General features: G+C 44.2%; 1 protein-coding gene across 1 annotated transcript in view; it reads left to right on the forward strand.

Annotated features, from left to right (window-relative positions):
• The first annotated feature begins 10,397 nt into the window (after nucleotides 1–10,397).
• Nucleotides 10,398–15,125, forward strand: part of DCC (DCC netrin 1 receptor) — a 410,882-nt gene continuing 406,154 nt past the window's right edge. Inside the window, exons 1-2 of the mRNA XM_018562973.1 lie at nucleotides 10,398–10,511; nucleotides 10,954–11,278. Coding sequence (XP_018418475.1) covers nucleotides 10,398–10,511; nucleotides 10,954–11,278 — 439 coding nt within the window. The remainder of the gene's footprint in view (nucleotides 10,512–10,953; nucleotides 11,279–15,125) is intronic.

Below are 15,125 nucleotides of genomic sequence, written 5' to 3' on the forward strand. Positions count from 1 at the left end.
CGTCAACCACTGTCTACTTGCAATACATTTCTTTTTTCTGGCCAGCCAGTCAATACTCCCTCTGAAACAAAATGCTGATAGGAGGTGCTGAACTTAATCTGAGCTTTATAAAATCCACAGGGGTTATGAACAGGCTGTGGACTCTCATCGCACAATGCTGTGCCGTTGTCACCCCTTTGATCCTCCAGTGTTCTTCTTCAGAGAGAGGAAGCAGTGCGAGAGTCTTAAAGGGCCAGTCCACTCAAAAGTGATATTTGACAAACACATTGCACTTTTCTTATGCCTCTGAACGCAGCTCAATTTCAGCCATTGTGCCCATGCACATTGTAGGGTTTAGAGCAGTGTTCAGGGGCATTAAAAAATGCCCCAAACCTGCATTCAGAGAGGAGCACACTGGCATAATTTAAGCGCACATGGTCAGAAATTAATTTTATGTGGATAGGCTAATAGAATGAATGTACGTGCATACGCCTCCTAAATCCACCAAAATGCACATTTTCTTACTCTGGAATTTTTGGCTAGTTTGTGTCAGAAAGAATCAGCATAGATGGGAGGATTTTAATATGCCCATGTGCATAAGCCCTAATGGGTTCAGTCAACCCTTGGCTTTTAATATATCTTAAATACTCCAATAATGAGATCTCCCTGCCATGATTCTCCAATCTATTCCTGTCCACCTGGGAGATTTAGGTGTTCCCACGCACCTTTGTGTGTTCCAACTTCTCCTGTTACATTTTCCATAATATAAAATAAAAGAAACAAAAATCCAGCAGGGATAGAGGGAGCGCCTCATAATAAGCACAATCAGTGTGCAGAGCCAAGGAACGCAGCCCAGAGAGGATGGGAGCCCCTCATAAATACTGTCATATGGGAGGAAGAGGGGTGAGACAAATGCTTCCCATACTTGGAAGTACCAATGCACAGTGGTTAGGCCTCCATAAAAGTGAACCTAGGTGCCTAGACAATGCACAGGTTTCGCTCAGTGGACACCTGCCAGCTGTGTATCTGGTCACCTTGGACTTCCTCCATGCATACAATAGTTTCTGCAAGCTTTTTTAGAAAAGTGATGTACACATGGAGCAGCATGCCTCCAAGAGGCTGCAGTAAAACAGCGAGAAAACCTAACTAGCAACCCAATAGTGTACCTGAAATCTCCATCTCTTTATTCTAGTGTGCAGTTCCTTCTCTCTCTCAAGTTACACTGCCTTGGGGGGGTGGCTATCACTGCTGCCTTTTCATGCCCATGTCTGCATAACCCTGAAATTTCCTCTCCTAAGGGTTGCACTTATTTCCTAAAAATGTCAACCCTATCGTTAACATATGTTCAAGTGAGCAAGACCTCTGATCTGCCACAGTGGCTCTCCATCCCCTGGCAATGTATGAAATATGTCTTGGCAGTAGATGACATACCACAGATCTGATTTTATGTCAATCACCCACCACCATGCCCTATTTCTCGTACTTAAGATGCCAGCACGGGCACTCTGGCCAGCCAATATGTACATAATCTGAACTGTCAGCTGGTGTCATGTAGGATTTAGGATTGCCATATTCATCCATGGAATTTACAGTAAGATGTAACCAATGAATGAATCAGTAATGAGCACTTTTTTGAAGGTGCTGCCTTAACTCACCTTCAGATGTAAATCTATCTCGGCAAATGACTAAACACAGAGATGAAATACATATAAAGAAGCCATTTCACCTGCCAAAAAAATTGTATCACTTTCCATTCAGTCCAGGGATGTATACAGCTCTGCCACACAACACAAGCCTGTCTAGCAGAGCAGTAGAGCTTATTTTTTTTGCAGTTGAGTAAAACTTACCGGTCTTTCCTTCCCCTAGCCTGTGACGGGACAGCGAAAGAAGAAGCAACAGATCAATGAGCTTATCTCTCTCGCTCTCACTCTGCTGTCTTCTCCTACTAGCATGTTCTTTGTCAGCATCCAATGCAGCACAACTGATTGTTGGAGATGGAGAAGCAGTAGAAGAAGCCAATCAGTTGTGCTGCATTGGATGCTGACAAAGAACATGCAAGTAGGAGGAGACAGCAAAGCAAGAGAGAGATAATCTCATTGGTCGGTTACCTCCTCCAGATGCCCAGCCGCAGCTGCTTCTTCTGTTTTTTTTCAGGGTAAAAAAGTGTAAGGGTCTGAACTCTCTCTTAGAAAAGAGTTCACAGGCCCTTCCACTTTGTAACCACAAAAAAAGACACAAGAAGCAGCTACGGCTGGGCATCTGAAGAAGGTATCTGGAGGCATATATGTCACATCCACGTACTATGCGTCGCCGCTATGAGAAGTTACACTTCCCACTATGCAGTGTCAGGCCCGTCAATCAATTAATACATTGTAAGTGGGTGGGTTAGACTGGATGTCTGAACTCCAGGATCCTCCCACTACAGCAAGTGTCGATGCAATTACGCCACCACTCGCTGCAAAATGAACTACACTGGGGAAGTTACAGGACCAGTGTAAGGGGTAAAAGAGGGCATAGTGGCCATTGGACATATTAAATGTATGTTAAGGGTACAGAAGCCTTTTCATGAATAAAGCTGGCCAATCACCTTTAGATTTTTCTATAGATTTTTTTCTATCAGCCTATAGTCAGATGGAAAGAGTGCAACTGATTCCTCCATCTACTCTAAACTCAAAATACCTGACCAATGCTTGTATTCAATCACATTGTTAAGGTGTTTTGTCAGCCAGTGGGGCCGACTGCCAAGATACTGAAGCTTGGCCCAGTGGGAGATTCCTCCAGCCACAGAGTTTAGCATAGATGGAGGAATCTGTTGCACTTTTTCCATCTGACTATAGGCTGATAGAAAAAAATCTATAGAAAATCTATAGGTGTATGGCCAGCTTAAGTCTTGGTTCCTTAGTGCCTGGATACCTATGCATGCACAGAACAAGAAATACTTTAAAGGTACGCATGTACCTTCACACACATGTAATATAATTCCTGCCCAGAGTCCGGCTTCATTGTAGTGCTTTTATATGGTGTGCTCTATGTAATAGTCAGACCTTGCCTTTTAGTGTAAAGTCCGCTTTAAATGCCGGGCACAAAACATTTGATTGAACATACTCCTCAATTGACCCAAAGCATATAAATCAACTTTGAGAGCACCAAATGCCTTTGCAACCCCAGGTCCTATCATGTGAAAGTAGTAGTGACATCATCACTGTGTTCTACATACCGTGTGAAGAGGGACGAGCTGTAGGAGGGACCCAGCAGGCCCCACCCACTACAGGAAAGTACAGGAGGGGGGCGGAGACAAGACTAGTCACCCTGCACAAGGAGAGGGAGCAGCAGTGACCGGTCTTAATTACTGGATGAGGCGGAGACAAGACCAGTCTCCCTCCACAAGAAGAGAGAGTAGCATTGAGCGGTCTTTCTTACAGTAGGGGGGCATAGAAAAAGACTCTTGTATGAGGACAATATTTACTTATCCCGAAATTCAGGTTTAAGAGCTGTCTAAAGTTTTGCTAACATTTGCAATACTTTTCCTGCTGTGAAATACGCCCACAGTAAATGTACTTTGTTTTCAAGAAAAAATAGATATAATAAACACAAACTTGGAATGCATTCTTCTCCAACTAATCCTTGTTTTAACAGATACTGAAACTATTTACACTCTGTCATGGTTTCCCGAGCAGACGCATGGTTTATTTATTGTGCTCTTGTGCTGTTTATTACGGCGCATAGCTGGATTTTGATATATGGTTCTATTTGTTTTTTTGTGCTCTCAGACTTATGTTTGTATCAAATTTATCTACGATTTGCCTGCCGTAGAGTTCCGAAATGCAATATATGGCAGAGTTCTTTATGAAATGTTTATTTGCAGTAATAATGTTTGCCGTTGGAAGCCATTAAATTTAAAACAACAGTCTAAAGAGAAGGATGTGCTGGGAGATGTGTTATCTCATCAAGTACATTTTAAAGAGGCAAGCATGGCGCAGGTAATGTCAAACAGTACTGCTAATGCCATTCAGGAAGCATTGCAATTGTGATGAAGGCAGGATCCATTTGGATATCAATCTTATTCAGTCTGATTTAGCAGGCATCTCCCAGGATTTCTGGTTGGGGCTGCAGCCTCTTGTCACTCTTCAGCTCGATGCGTGCAGCGTAAACTTCAAAGGAAGTACCTGAAAATGAGGCCAAACAACAATCTCCTCATTCTAGTACCCAGCAATTGGCTAAATCAAACATTAGGAGGCCTGCATACACCTGAAAATGCAAATAAAAACACTCCAAAATGGCCTGTAAACGATCTACGCTTAAATATTAATAGAGACTTAGGAAAGAAAGAAAGAAAGAAAGAAAGAAAGAAAGAAGGGAGGGAAGGAAGAAGTGAAGAAAAGGAAAGAAAGAAAGAAAAAGAAAGGAAACAAGGAAGGAAGGAAGAAAAGAAGAAAGAAAGGAAGCAAGAAGGGAAGGAAAAAAGAAAGGAAGGAAGAAGGGAAGGAAGAAGGGAAGGAAGAAGGGAAGGAAGAAGGGAAGGAATCGGGAGGTAGAGAAAGGGACAGTGAGAGAGGGGGGTAGGGGACATAAGGTGGTGAGAAAGGGACAGTGAGAGAGGGGTGTAGGGGGTAGGGGACATAAGGTGGAGAGACAGGGGTTGGGTGAGAATGGGACAGTGGAGACAGCAGAATCAGAGAAAGAAATAAGGACTCATGCACAATGGCGCAAATACAGATGTATTGGTAAATAGCATAAAATGCGTCTGTATTTGCAGCACTTGGAAGCCCCAGCTGCTGTGTTTTCCTGCCCATTGGAATATATGTACAAAAAAAAGCTGTAGATGGGTGTACGCCCACAAACGCCAATAACACTGTTTATGTGTGTGCTTCCGCATGCACATGTAGGTGCCATACATTCTTATGGACATTAAGGTCCCGTTCACACTGGGGCGGTTTGCCTGCGCGGATTTGGCCATTGAGAGAAAGAGAGGGAAAGAGACATGGGGAGAAGGGGGAATGGGAAGAGTAAGGGGGGAATTAGGAAAACTTGAGAAGATAAGGGGGAAGAAAGTGAGAGGATAATACTTTGAATATCATATATGCATATTATTCTTTTTTTCCTTGTCTTCCATTTGGTTCTCAGTAAATTTATGTTGATACTAACTTTGAGAATTTGAAGCATTCTTTTTTCTTCTTCTCATAGTCCATGCTTCCTGTTGTGGGATAATTTACTGTTTCTATAAACATAAATAAAATGTTAATAAGGCACAAATCTAGTGTGGTAACCGGCTGCTAATCTTTCCTCTTTGTTATGCCTCGGAGGACATCTATAACAGCTACAGCCGGCTGCCGACAACAAGTCTTCTCTCCTTTTTTCCAAGCGCGCTGAGATATATTATGAAGACAGCTTTAGCCATTACGTTGCTCGCAGAAATGATCGTTTGGCCGAAAAATGGCCACATATTAAAATACTGTGGGGCCAGCAGTTTTTTATGTGATGCATCGCTTATTAAATCACACGCAAGTTTGTTACTTGTTATTCCCCAACACTGAAATTTATGGTCAAGTTGTGATTCAGTTTCATGCTCGCTTTTCAATAAATGATTGCAGCCTGGGAAGCTGGACCCTTCAATAATGCATGACCTGTAGTTATGCGAAAGGCTTGCTAATATAATTGGCACTTGTTTAGCCGTATTTCACTTGTTTGGGTTGTGGGCTTTTTGGCAGGCTCAAAAAAAAAAGCTCCTTATATCAAATGCACTGACAGTAGACTCAGTACTTCAGAGAGGTTATCAAAGCAGCTCTAGGAAGTTAGGTAAGGAGAGTTAGGAGGGGCAAGCAAAACTGTTCAGTGGGTGGCTGGAGGAGTGATGGAGTTCGTACTAGTGATGGAGTTCTCAGTGGTTTGGGGTTGTCAGACAAAGATATTATTGCAGTGATGGGTTTTACTGTCCATTGTTTTTGATCTTATATTTAGGTGGCCGATAAACCTAAGTCTAGACTAAAATAGTTTTTTTTTTATAGTTTCTTTATTTCTTTTTATTTTATAGTTTCTTTATTTCTTGGTTAAAGTAGGCAAAGGGTTAGAAACCTAATCAGGTGTTCTTGGACAATCAACATCTCCCTTGACACATTCCATTATGATTGGATTAAAGTGTATATTAGACATGTGCGATTCGTTTCGTTCCGAATCGAAATTCGGACGAATTCTCGGAAATTCGGACAAGTCAGTTTATTTTATGTTGTCTGCATCCCAATGGCACATACAGCCGAATTCCATTGACTTCCTGTGATAGACACACAATCGGAATTGAGAGAAAATCTATCCAAAGGTGCCCTGAAATGATTTTGTATCCCTTACAGTAGAAGTTTGGATGTACTGTGTCTGGACACTAAATAAAACAAGTTGCCGTGAACAAGTCCTGAGTAATTGGTGCCACACCCCTGATAAATCAGTGGAAAAACATAGGTGAATGGGGCTGTTAAGGCACCAGTTGACAGATCCAAGAATGTTCTTGGATCTGTCACCTAGTGCCTTAACAGCCTCATTCTCCTATGTTTTTTCTACTGTCTGGACACTAAGTTGACGGCTTCTAATCTGCACACCAAAGGGTTTTCACAGTCAACTTGGGCTCTAATTGTATAAAGTAACCCAAGAGTGTAAGTACCACAATGTGATATTAAAGTTCAGATATAGGTGTATTCAAAAGTAAAATTTTATAAAAAATGTAGACTCTATACGTAGCAAATGTGTTTCTGGGCCAAGCCTCACTCCCTTCGTCATGGCTTAAAAGATGAAAATTGTTTATATGAACTTAGTATAAAAAAACCTATTTGGACTGGTATTTAGCAAAGGCTCATCGGCAGCTGGCGTTTGCTGAAAAAGTTTACTGCACATGCCAGTTGCTGACCACCGAGGTTTGGCCCCCGAAGGACGTTTGCTATGTGTACAGTCCTTACCAGATTTTACTTTTGAATAAATATGTATCTGAACTTTGATATCACAGTGTGGTGCTTTACCTCTAGATTCACATTAGCAATAAAAACTTGACAAGAGTTCTAACTTGACCCTACTCCCCTATTCTAAAAAAAAAAAATGGACCATACATACACAGGGGAAAGATGCTGACACTCATTAGAACTGAAGAAGCTATTTGGATGAGGAGCGAAACGTCTTCAATATTACAGAACAAGCCCAGTTCTATGTGAATATTTACTGCTACCTGTTCTTCTCAGAGGTCGTTCCATACGAGCTCCATGAGGTTGCTCTTCTCTTTTGCCTCACATAAGCTTCATGCGAACACTCAAATGATAAAACATCTGGCAATAGAGACAGAGCAGGATTACCCCCCTATGCCAATTATTGAGATAATGATTGTTCTGTTAATTAACCTTGTAATTGTTACATGTGCAGTAGATTAGGCTCTTCACAAACACTCTGACATAGTCATTTCTCTTCCAGCGTAGAAGAGGTTAAACCTTCATGGAGAACCCTGTGGAGGAACTATATAACTTTACCAAGGAAATTAAAAAATATGTTATTAAAGGCATCTGAAGGGGGGTTTCTACAGTAATTAAATGTGATCTACCATCCATTTATAAAATAAAAACACCCCTGTTCAAGATATTTGTTACTTTGTGAGTGCAAATGGTGGGGTAGCTCTGTAAGTCAGGGCCCTAGAGGGGACAATGGAATTGGGACCCCCATACTGTACCACCCTATTCTGCACATGCTGTCACCCCAGCACACAGTGCATTAGACTAAGATTTCATTAGTATGCTCAGGTATAACCCAAATGTACCCCCAAACCTCCCTCTCTGTGACAGTTGTCACCAGAACAAGACATTTATTTATTTTTTTACAGATGTTTATTTAGTGCCATCAATATAAACAACGCTTTACATACTATGCATTCTCATCAGTCCATGCCAGGACCGTCCCTATAATGGTTACCTTCCCATTTCTGGCCAGAGCATCCCAGGCTGGTTAGAACCTTCCAGCAACCTGGAATACTCTGACTGACTTCCTGCCCAGCTTACTGATGTCACTGATTGCCAGGAGTTGAGTGCGACTCCCTTTTTGGCCAGAGCATCCCAGGTTGCTAAGAGCTCCTAGCAACCTGGCACAGGAGGAACATGTAAACAACATGTAGGTAGTCTCCTGGCCGGGATGCAAACTGAGGATCCCAGTGTTAGCCACTAGGCCACCGTGCCGCCCTGAGATGAAACAAGTCTACCGATGGGGAACGGTCTATGAGAGGAATTTCCTACAAGTTGTAGTGATTTCCTCTCACTTCCTGTTTTGTCTTCCCCGACAGGATAGGGCAGCATAAAAAATAAACTGCTGGGATTTTTAACCCTTCCCTACTCCAAATCCAGAAACAAAAAGAAAATCTTCTGCTTTACATACACTGTTAACACCACTGCTAACAATATTGATTCTCTTTTTTTTTTCTGAAGCCCGAGGGGCGTGCGACAAAACATCCAAAAAGTGAACAAAAAAGGTGCACGTGAAACACACACAAAAAAGTGTACAGAAGGGGTGCTATCTAAAGGGCCCATTTCTGACCCCACCGGGCGCAAGGCTCCTGACAGGGGCAAGGCACCACCGCTAAAACCAGGCAGACCCATTCCTTGTGGCCAGCCGAAGCCGACCACCGAGTACAAGGTTGAGGGCTCCCCCGAAGGGAGGCCCCCAATGAGTGAAGACAAATAAATAAGTGCCAGTGTACTAGACAAAGGCTGGGCCTTGCGGCCCGGTGATACAACTTCCAAAAAGCCCAGCCCAAGAGGTGATGTGCAGCAAAAGCAAAAGTGTCGTGGGCAAAGTGCCTTTCACACAGTGGGGTCCCAAACCCATAGTGCTACTCGGGCACCCCTGGGTCATCACTCCACGGGGCGCTTAACACCACAGGCTTCGTGCCTTCCCAGCCCTTGGGCAGACAAGGTAGACCAGTCCAAATCAGGAGGAATTGGGCCCTGCTAAATCCCAGCACCCAAGAAGTACTCCCGACCCCCACTCCTACGTGAGTGGATGCTCAATTTGGTTTCCTTCCCATAGCCAGGATCCTTTGGGACCCCCATCACTCAGGCAGGGTACTCAGATTCCAGCCATACAGGCCATAAGGCCAGTAAAGCGGCTCCTTTCCCCTCATTCCACTGATAAGAACAGATACTGCATATGATCTTAGCCAAAAGGCGGCCGAGAAGGGACTGTTTTGTCTTCCCCGACAGGATAGGACAGCACAAAAAATAAACTGCTGGGCATTTTAACCCTTCCCTACTCCAAATCCAAAAACAAAAAGAAAAGCTTTGGCTTTACATACGTTGTCAACACCACCGCTGCTAACAATATCGGTTCTCTTCCTGCAGGCGAGCCCGCATTGTCGGAGTATCTCTGGGAGATAATTGGTATTTATTTATTTGCCTTTTTGTAATTCGAGGCTTTCAGCTTCCTGATGACGGGTATAAATCACGCATGTACACACAGCGCGGACATGTTTGTATCTATTAAGAGTCCCTAATAAGAAAAGGCGTTGCTTTCCTATTTTTTTATTTTAACACCCCACTGTGCGCGATTAAGATTGATTGAAGTGCTGTTTTTGTCCCTTGCAAAGCACTCTTTAATTATTGTGCCATTATGCTAATACATGCAAATGCTAAAAAGTGTTTCCTTGGTTGGGAGTGCACGGAACACAAAAACAAAAAAGATTAAAGTGTTAGTCTAAAGTACAAATTAGTTTATTACATTTACTAAACAGCCTCCTAGGATGCAGGTGTCCTGCGTAGGAAATAAACAGCAACGTCGTAAGGGATAAACCGAGCCGCAATAATGTTTTGTTGTGGCGTGCGACGTACTTAAAGGTGTTCGGAAAGGCAATTATGCATGTTTATGTGGTTGTTGTGGTGGCAGTACGTTAAAAAGAAGCTGTGATCTTGAATATAAAAACGCAGGTATTGGAGGGCTTTTCGGTAAGCTTGTTAATTGCTTTCCTCGTTTACAGATTGGTAAATATATATATTAAAGCATTTGTTGAAACTGGAGAACAAGGCTAATTTGAAGCAGGTAAAGCTGGATTCCAGGCATACAGCTAAATACACAGATGAAATACATATATGGGAGCTGTTTTACCTGCCCAAGGATTTGAATTCCTGTCCGTCCTGATCTGAGATTTGTACAGCACACTTGCCTCACAGCACAGCCCGGTCTGGCAGGGAATAAGACCTTTTTTTTTTTCTCTGCTGGAGTTAAGGAACCCTTAAACCTGTGACACACTGCAAGCGAAGTCGTGCGGAGCAAAGCAAAGCTGTGAGGCATGGACGTTCACATGCAGTGTGTGCAGGGCCGGATTCCCCACAAGGCCACCGAGGCCCGGCCTCGGGGCGGCAAGGCGCAGAGGGGCGGCAGCATTTGTGGAATCCCCGGACGCCAAGAACATGCAGTTCCGGCCGCCAGGCGGTTTTGTTCGTTTGTCCGCCCCCCCTGCACTTACCTCTCTCCTCGCTGGCCGCGTCTTCCGGGCCCCGCCCTCCTCACTGACAGCCGATGCGGTGAGCAGAGAGGCAGGGTTAAAAGTAACCCTGCCTCTCCGTGTACACAGTGAGAGGGGAGAGCTATATGTGTGAGCTGAGCGCAGCCAGATGAAGGACTGCATCTTCAGGCAATCGGCTCGCACGTAACAACCGAATGGACTTTGCATCCTGATGCGTGGGTTTAGGCCTGGTGCAGACCTGAGTGATCCGGGATCGCGCATACCGGGATCGGGCGGTCCTGCACAAAGGCAGACAACAAATGCCACGCTGCCCCATTGATTTCAATGGGGTGTCATCCACACGGCAATCGCAGACTAAAGGTACATGCACCTTTTTTTTGCAATACACGACGCGCGCCTGTTTTAGCCACGATCGTGCTCGCATGCACCGGGATGCCATTAGAAAATAATGGCACCCGCAGCGCGATCGCCTGCGGTGGGCGACTCCATGAATTTCTGTTTCAGGTTCCCAGGTGAAAAGCTTCACTTCATTATGGTTCACCTCTGAGCCGTTAGACGTGGTCACCATGAGGGGGAGTTACGTGGTTTTAAACTGTTCGGCAGCCTCGGATCGAGGGTCTCCGACCATCAAGTGGAAAAAGGATGGCGTTTACCTGAACCTTGCCATAGACGACCGAAGACAACAGCTGCCCAATGGATCTCTTATAATACAGACTGTGGTACATTCCAGACATCACCGGCCGGACGAAGGTTCCTACCAGTGCGAGGCATCTGTGGAGGGTATTGGTGCAATTATCAGTCGGACGGCTAAAGTATTGGTGGCTGGTAAGTTTTGATGAGCAAGTTCTTTGGGATTGGTCTACCTTCGGGATTTGACCTGGAATTCACTCACTGTCATCCACCGTGGGTAGGCAATAAGGAGCTGACCAAGCAACCTAGTTAGTTGTGAAGGATACTGTATACTGTAGATTGGCATTTTGTAATGACTCTTTTCAGTGTTTGGTGGAGACTGCAGATGAATTTGGATGGGCAGAGTTAAGAATCCCTGGACATGCCTAGGATGCAGTTTTCACAAAATACAGGGTTAGAGGTGACCTGCGTGTTCCTGATAAATACGTCTGCAATGAAACGCTGCCCCTCTTGTGTCTTTACATGGTAAATATTTAAAGTAGACTTAAAGTGACATTGAAGGCAGATTCCCCCCCCCCCCCATGTTGCTTTAAGGACTTACCTTATATAATACCCCTTGATCCGAACAGCTTCTTCCCTCCACTTGTTTTCTACAGTCCCTCCATCGCTGGTGCCAATCTCTGATCCAGCGCACAGAGTCGGTCCGGCATGCACGCCCCCGGCTGCGTCCATTGAGTCTCAGTGTCGCTCTCCTCCTCACCCCTCCGGTGATCTGTATTGCGCATGCGCCCGCCCACACTTCCTCCTTCACAGCGTTTGGGAGCCGGGACTTCTGCAGCCAGGAGCAAGCGGTGCTGGCACAGGTAAGTTAGTTGGTATTTGGCAAAAAAATTCTTTTTTTTTAATGTTGGGCCATATATATACTGCTTACTAGCAGTAGATATATGCCAAAAAAAGACTTTAATACTTCTTTAAACCCAATCAATAACATTGAATATAACCCTAAAATATGTAATCCCAAAAGCTATTTTCAATATTTTCGTTAAAATGATACCTGGTCATTTGGCCATGAAAGTAATTGTTCTGGCACTTCCTTTTATATATATGAAAATTTCTCCCATTTGTGCTCATACGTTGTCACCTTGGATCAATGGAGACTACAAGGGGCAGTGGTGACATACTCTGCTCAGGCATGGACCCCTGTTTCCACTATTAGGAAACCAGTCCTGAGTAGTAATGAGCAAACTGGCCAATGGTTACTAGGAAATAGGTGGGGGCCCTAGCTAGCGTCTTACCAACCAGAGGGGTCTAGATGGGTCATTGGTTGCTAAGACGGTAGCAGCCCCATAGCATCATAGGTTATAATGATGTGCCTGTCTGCATTCTAGCAACCAATGGCGCTGTGTGCATCAGCTACCAATCAACTAATGACTTTGGTTGCTAGGACACAGACAGAGGTTCGGTAGGTGGGCGAACTGGCCAAATCAATCGTCCATTCACCTATCAGCTTGGGTTCAGGTCAAACTCTTGGTACACCCAAACGCAAAGCTCATCCCTGAGCAATGTCATGCAGCCTCTGTTAGTCCCTGTTCACATCTAGGTGTTTTGTCCCACTCAAGACAAGCAATGGGATTCCTTGTCTTGAGTGTTTTGCTGTACTTGCCTAGGTGTAAATGGAGCCTGAAGGAAGTGTCTGCAGAGAGACTGCAAAAGATGAGCTGCACTGAGGTGCAAAGGAGATAAAAAAAAAAAAATAGGATTCACCTCTACTTTAGGTTTAAAAATAAAACAATAGAACATCACCACCTATTATAGGAATCATTGCTGTCTTCAAGAGCCATGGCCACCTAAAATATCTGCACATCTGACACTTCCAGGTGTGCGGGATGCCTGGACATTCGGGAGCTCCCAAATGCAATTCGGAAATTCGGATCCCAAATGCCATTCGGGTCTGGGAGCCATATACATATATTACTAAAGCTGAGTAAAGCTGAGGCTCCCGCACCCAAATGGCATTCAGGAGCTCCCGAATTCAATTCAGAGATTTGGATCCCGAATGGCATTCGCACCTAGGGGCCTCATCTTTAGTATTATATGTATATACTGTATATGGCTCCCATGTTGCCGTAACGAACATTTGTGTTCAGACCCATTCGGAGGCAATAAACTGAAAACACACCTGATTGTCCAGAAAAGTCACATGTCTGATTCAGTTTAGTTTTTGAACAAAATTCGGACGGGATCCAAAATTCATAAACGGAAATTCGGATTCAGACACATTCGGATGCATTGGGATTCGGAAATTCGGATGTGTCCGAATTTCAGAAAATTTTGTCCCAATTTTCTTTCGGAATTAATTTTCCCCCCTCATTTTAGCAGCTATGGAGCTCTAATAAATGTAACAAAAGTAACCCATTTCTAAACCACGGCTTCCCAATTTAGTTCCGCCTTTAATTGAATCTGACGTTGTTACAGTGTAAAACCGCCGAAACATTTCATTCCTGCAAATTCTCCATAATAAAAAGCGCACTGGAATATAAAGTGATTTACATTCTTAATTACCCTGATGTACAACAATGTCGGTTAATGTCTCTGTATAGATCTGCCGGGACTGACACGAGCACAGCTGTGTTTCTGTAATTTCATCCAAAGATCTGTTCAGTAAGTAACTCACAATCTCCTGTGAATTCTTCTCGCCGTGCAATTCGCATAAATACTTCCGTCTCGGTACTGGATGAAGCCGTATAAGTGTAGTATCATGAAAATGTAATGGGCTTCCTTCCAAAGGTCAAGTTCAGCTGAAATATTAATTGTGTGTGCGTTGCAGATTAATAAACATGAATTTATTCATTATTTACTGTAATAAAGATGTCTCTTCTCAGCGGTTTGCTGTGACACTTGGCAGTTGTTTCTTTAGCAGACAGCTCGGTAGGTCTTCCCTTCAGAATTCTACTATGTGGCTGTGTTGGTTCTAACCCAAGAGTGAGTCAGTGATGTTTAAAAGGAGAACTATGAGGTGAGCGCTTTTCACTCAGCCTCATAATTCTAGCCGACCTGTGACAATGAGACTGTCACAGGTCGGCTTAGTAGATCGGAAGTGAGCGAACACATACCGGCGTTCGCTCACTTCTCGATCTTGTCAGGGCAGAGAGCCATGACAGGGGAGGGACTGGATTCCCCCCTCCCCGCTCCGATCCTCCAGCGCTGACTGGCGTAACGGACGGGGGAGGGGGCAGGTACAGCTGGCTCTGCCTCTAGATAGGCAGAACCAGCTGTCACACACGCAGCTGGGCGGATCCAGACATAATTGTCGGGATCCGTTTCAGCTGCGGTGTCTCAGTATACCGCGAGCTGTAGCTTGCGGTATACTGAGCTTAGAGGACGCTAGTTAGGAGAACTATGGGGAAAAGCCCTAACCCCGGAGTTCTCCTTTAAGCGGCTTGAAGTGCAACTGAAGCCCAAACTTTTCTTTTTAGTTTTGGATAAGCAGGAGGGGATTAGAACACCTGTCAGGTTTTTAATGCTGTCTGTGTTCTCGTTAGGGAGATTCACCTTCTCTATTTGTCCACTGAAAGTGAAAGAAAATCCCAAATATTGGGTTGTCTTCAGAGCAGGAATTGACAGAATATCCTCCAATGGTGACTCTAGATCTGGTGAGCCTGCTGACCACCAGGGATTTCCTTCATGTTGGAGGGATTTCCCCTCTCTCACTTCCTGTGAGTAACCCTCCCTTGCTCTATCCAAAACGAATAGAGGGGAATTTATCAAAACTGGAGCAGACAAAATCTGGAGCAGTTGTGCATGGCAACCAATCAGCTTATCTCTTTCATTTTCAAAATGACCAAACTGAAGAGGGAAGCTGATTGGTTGCCATGCACAACTGCTCCAGATTTTGTCTGCTCCAGTTTTGATATATTCCCCCCCATAGAGTTTTGGCTTCAGTTCTACTTTAAATTATATCCAAAGCCTAAACCTTTTTGTTCTAATGGGAAGATTTCCATTCAGGCCATTCAAGATCACTTGTAAACGTGTGGCTTCCCTG

Source organism: Nanorana parkeri, unplaced genomic scaffold, assembly GCF_000935625.1.
Source record: "Nanorana parkeri isolate BGI_ZX_2015 unplaced genomic scaffold, ASM93562v1 scaffold619, whole genome shotgun sequence".
NCBI lineage: Eukaryota > Metazoa > Chordata > Amphibia > Anura > Dicroglossidae > Nanorana > Nanorana parkeri.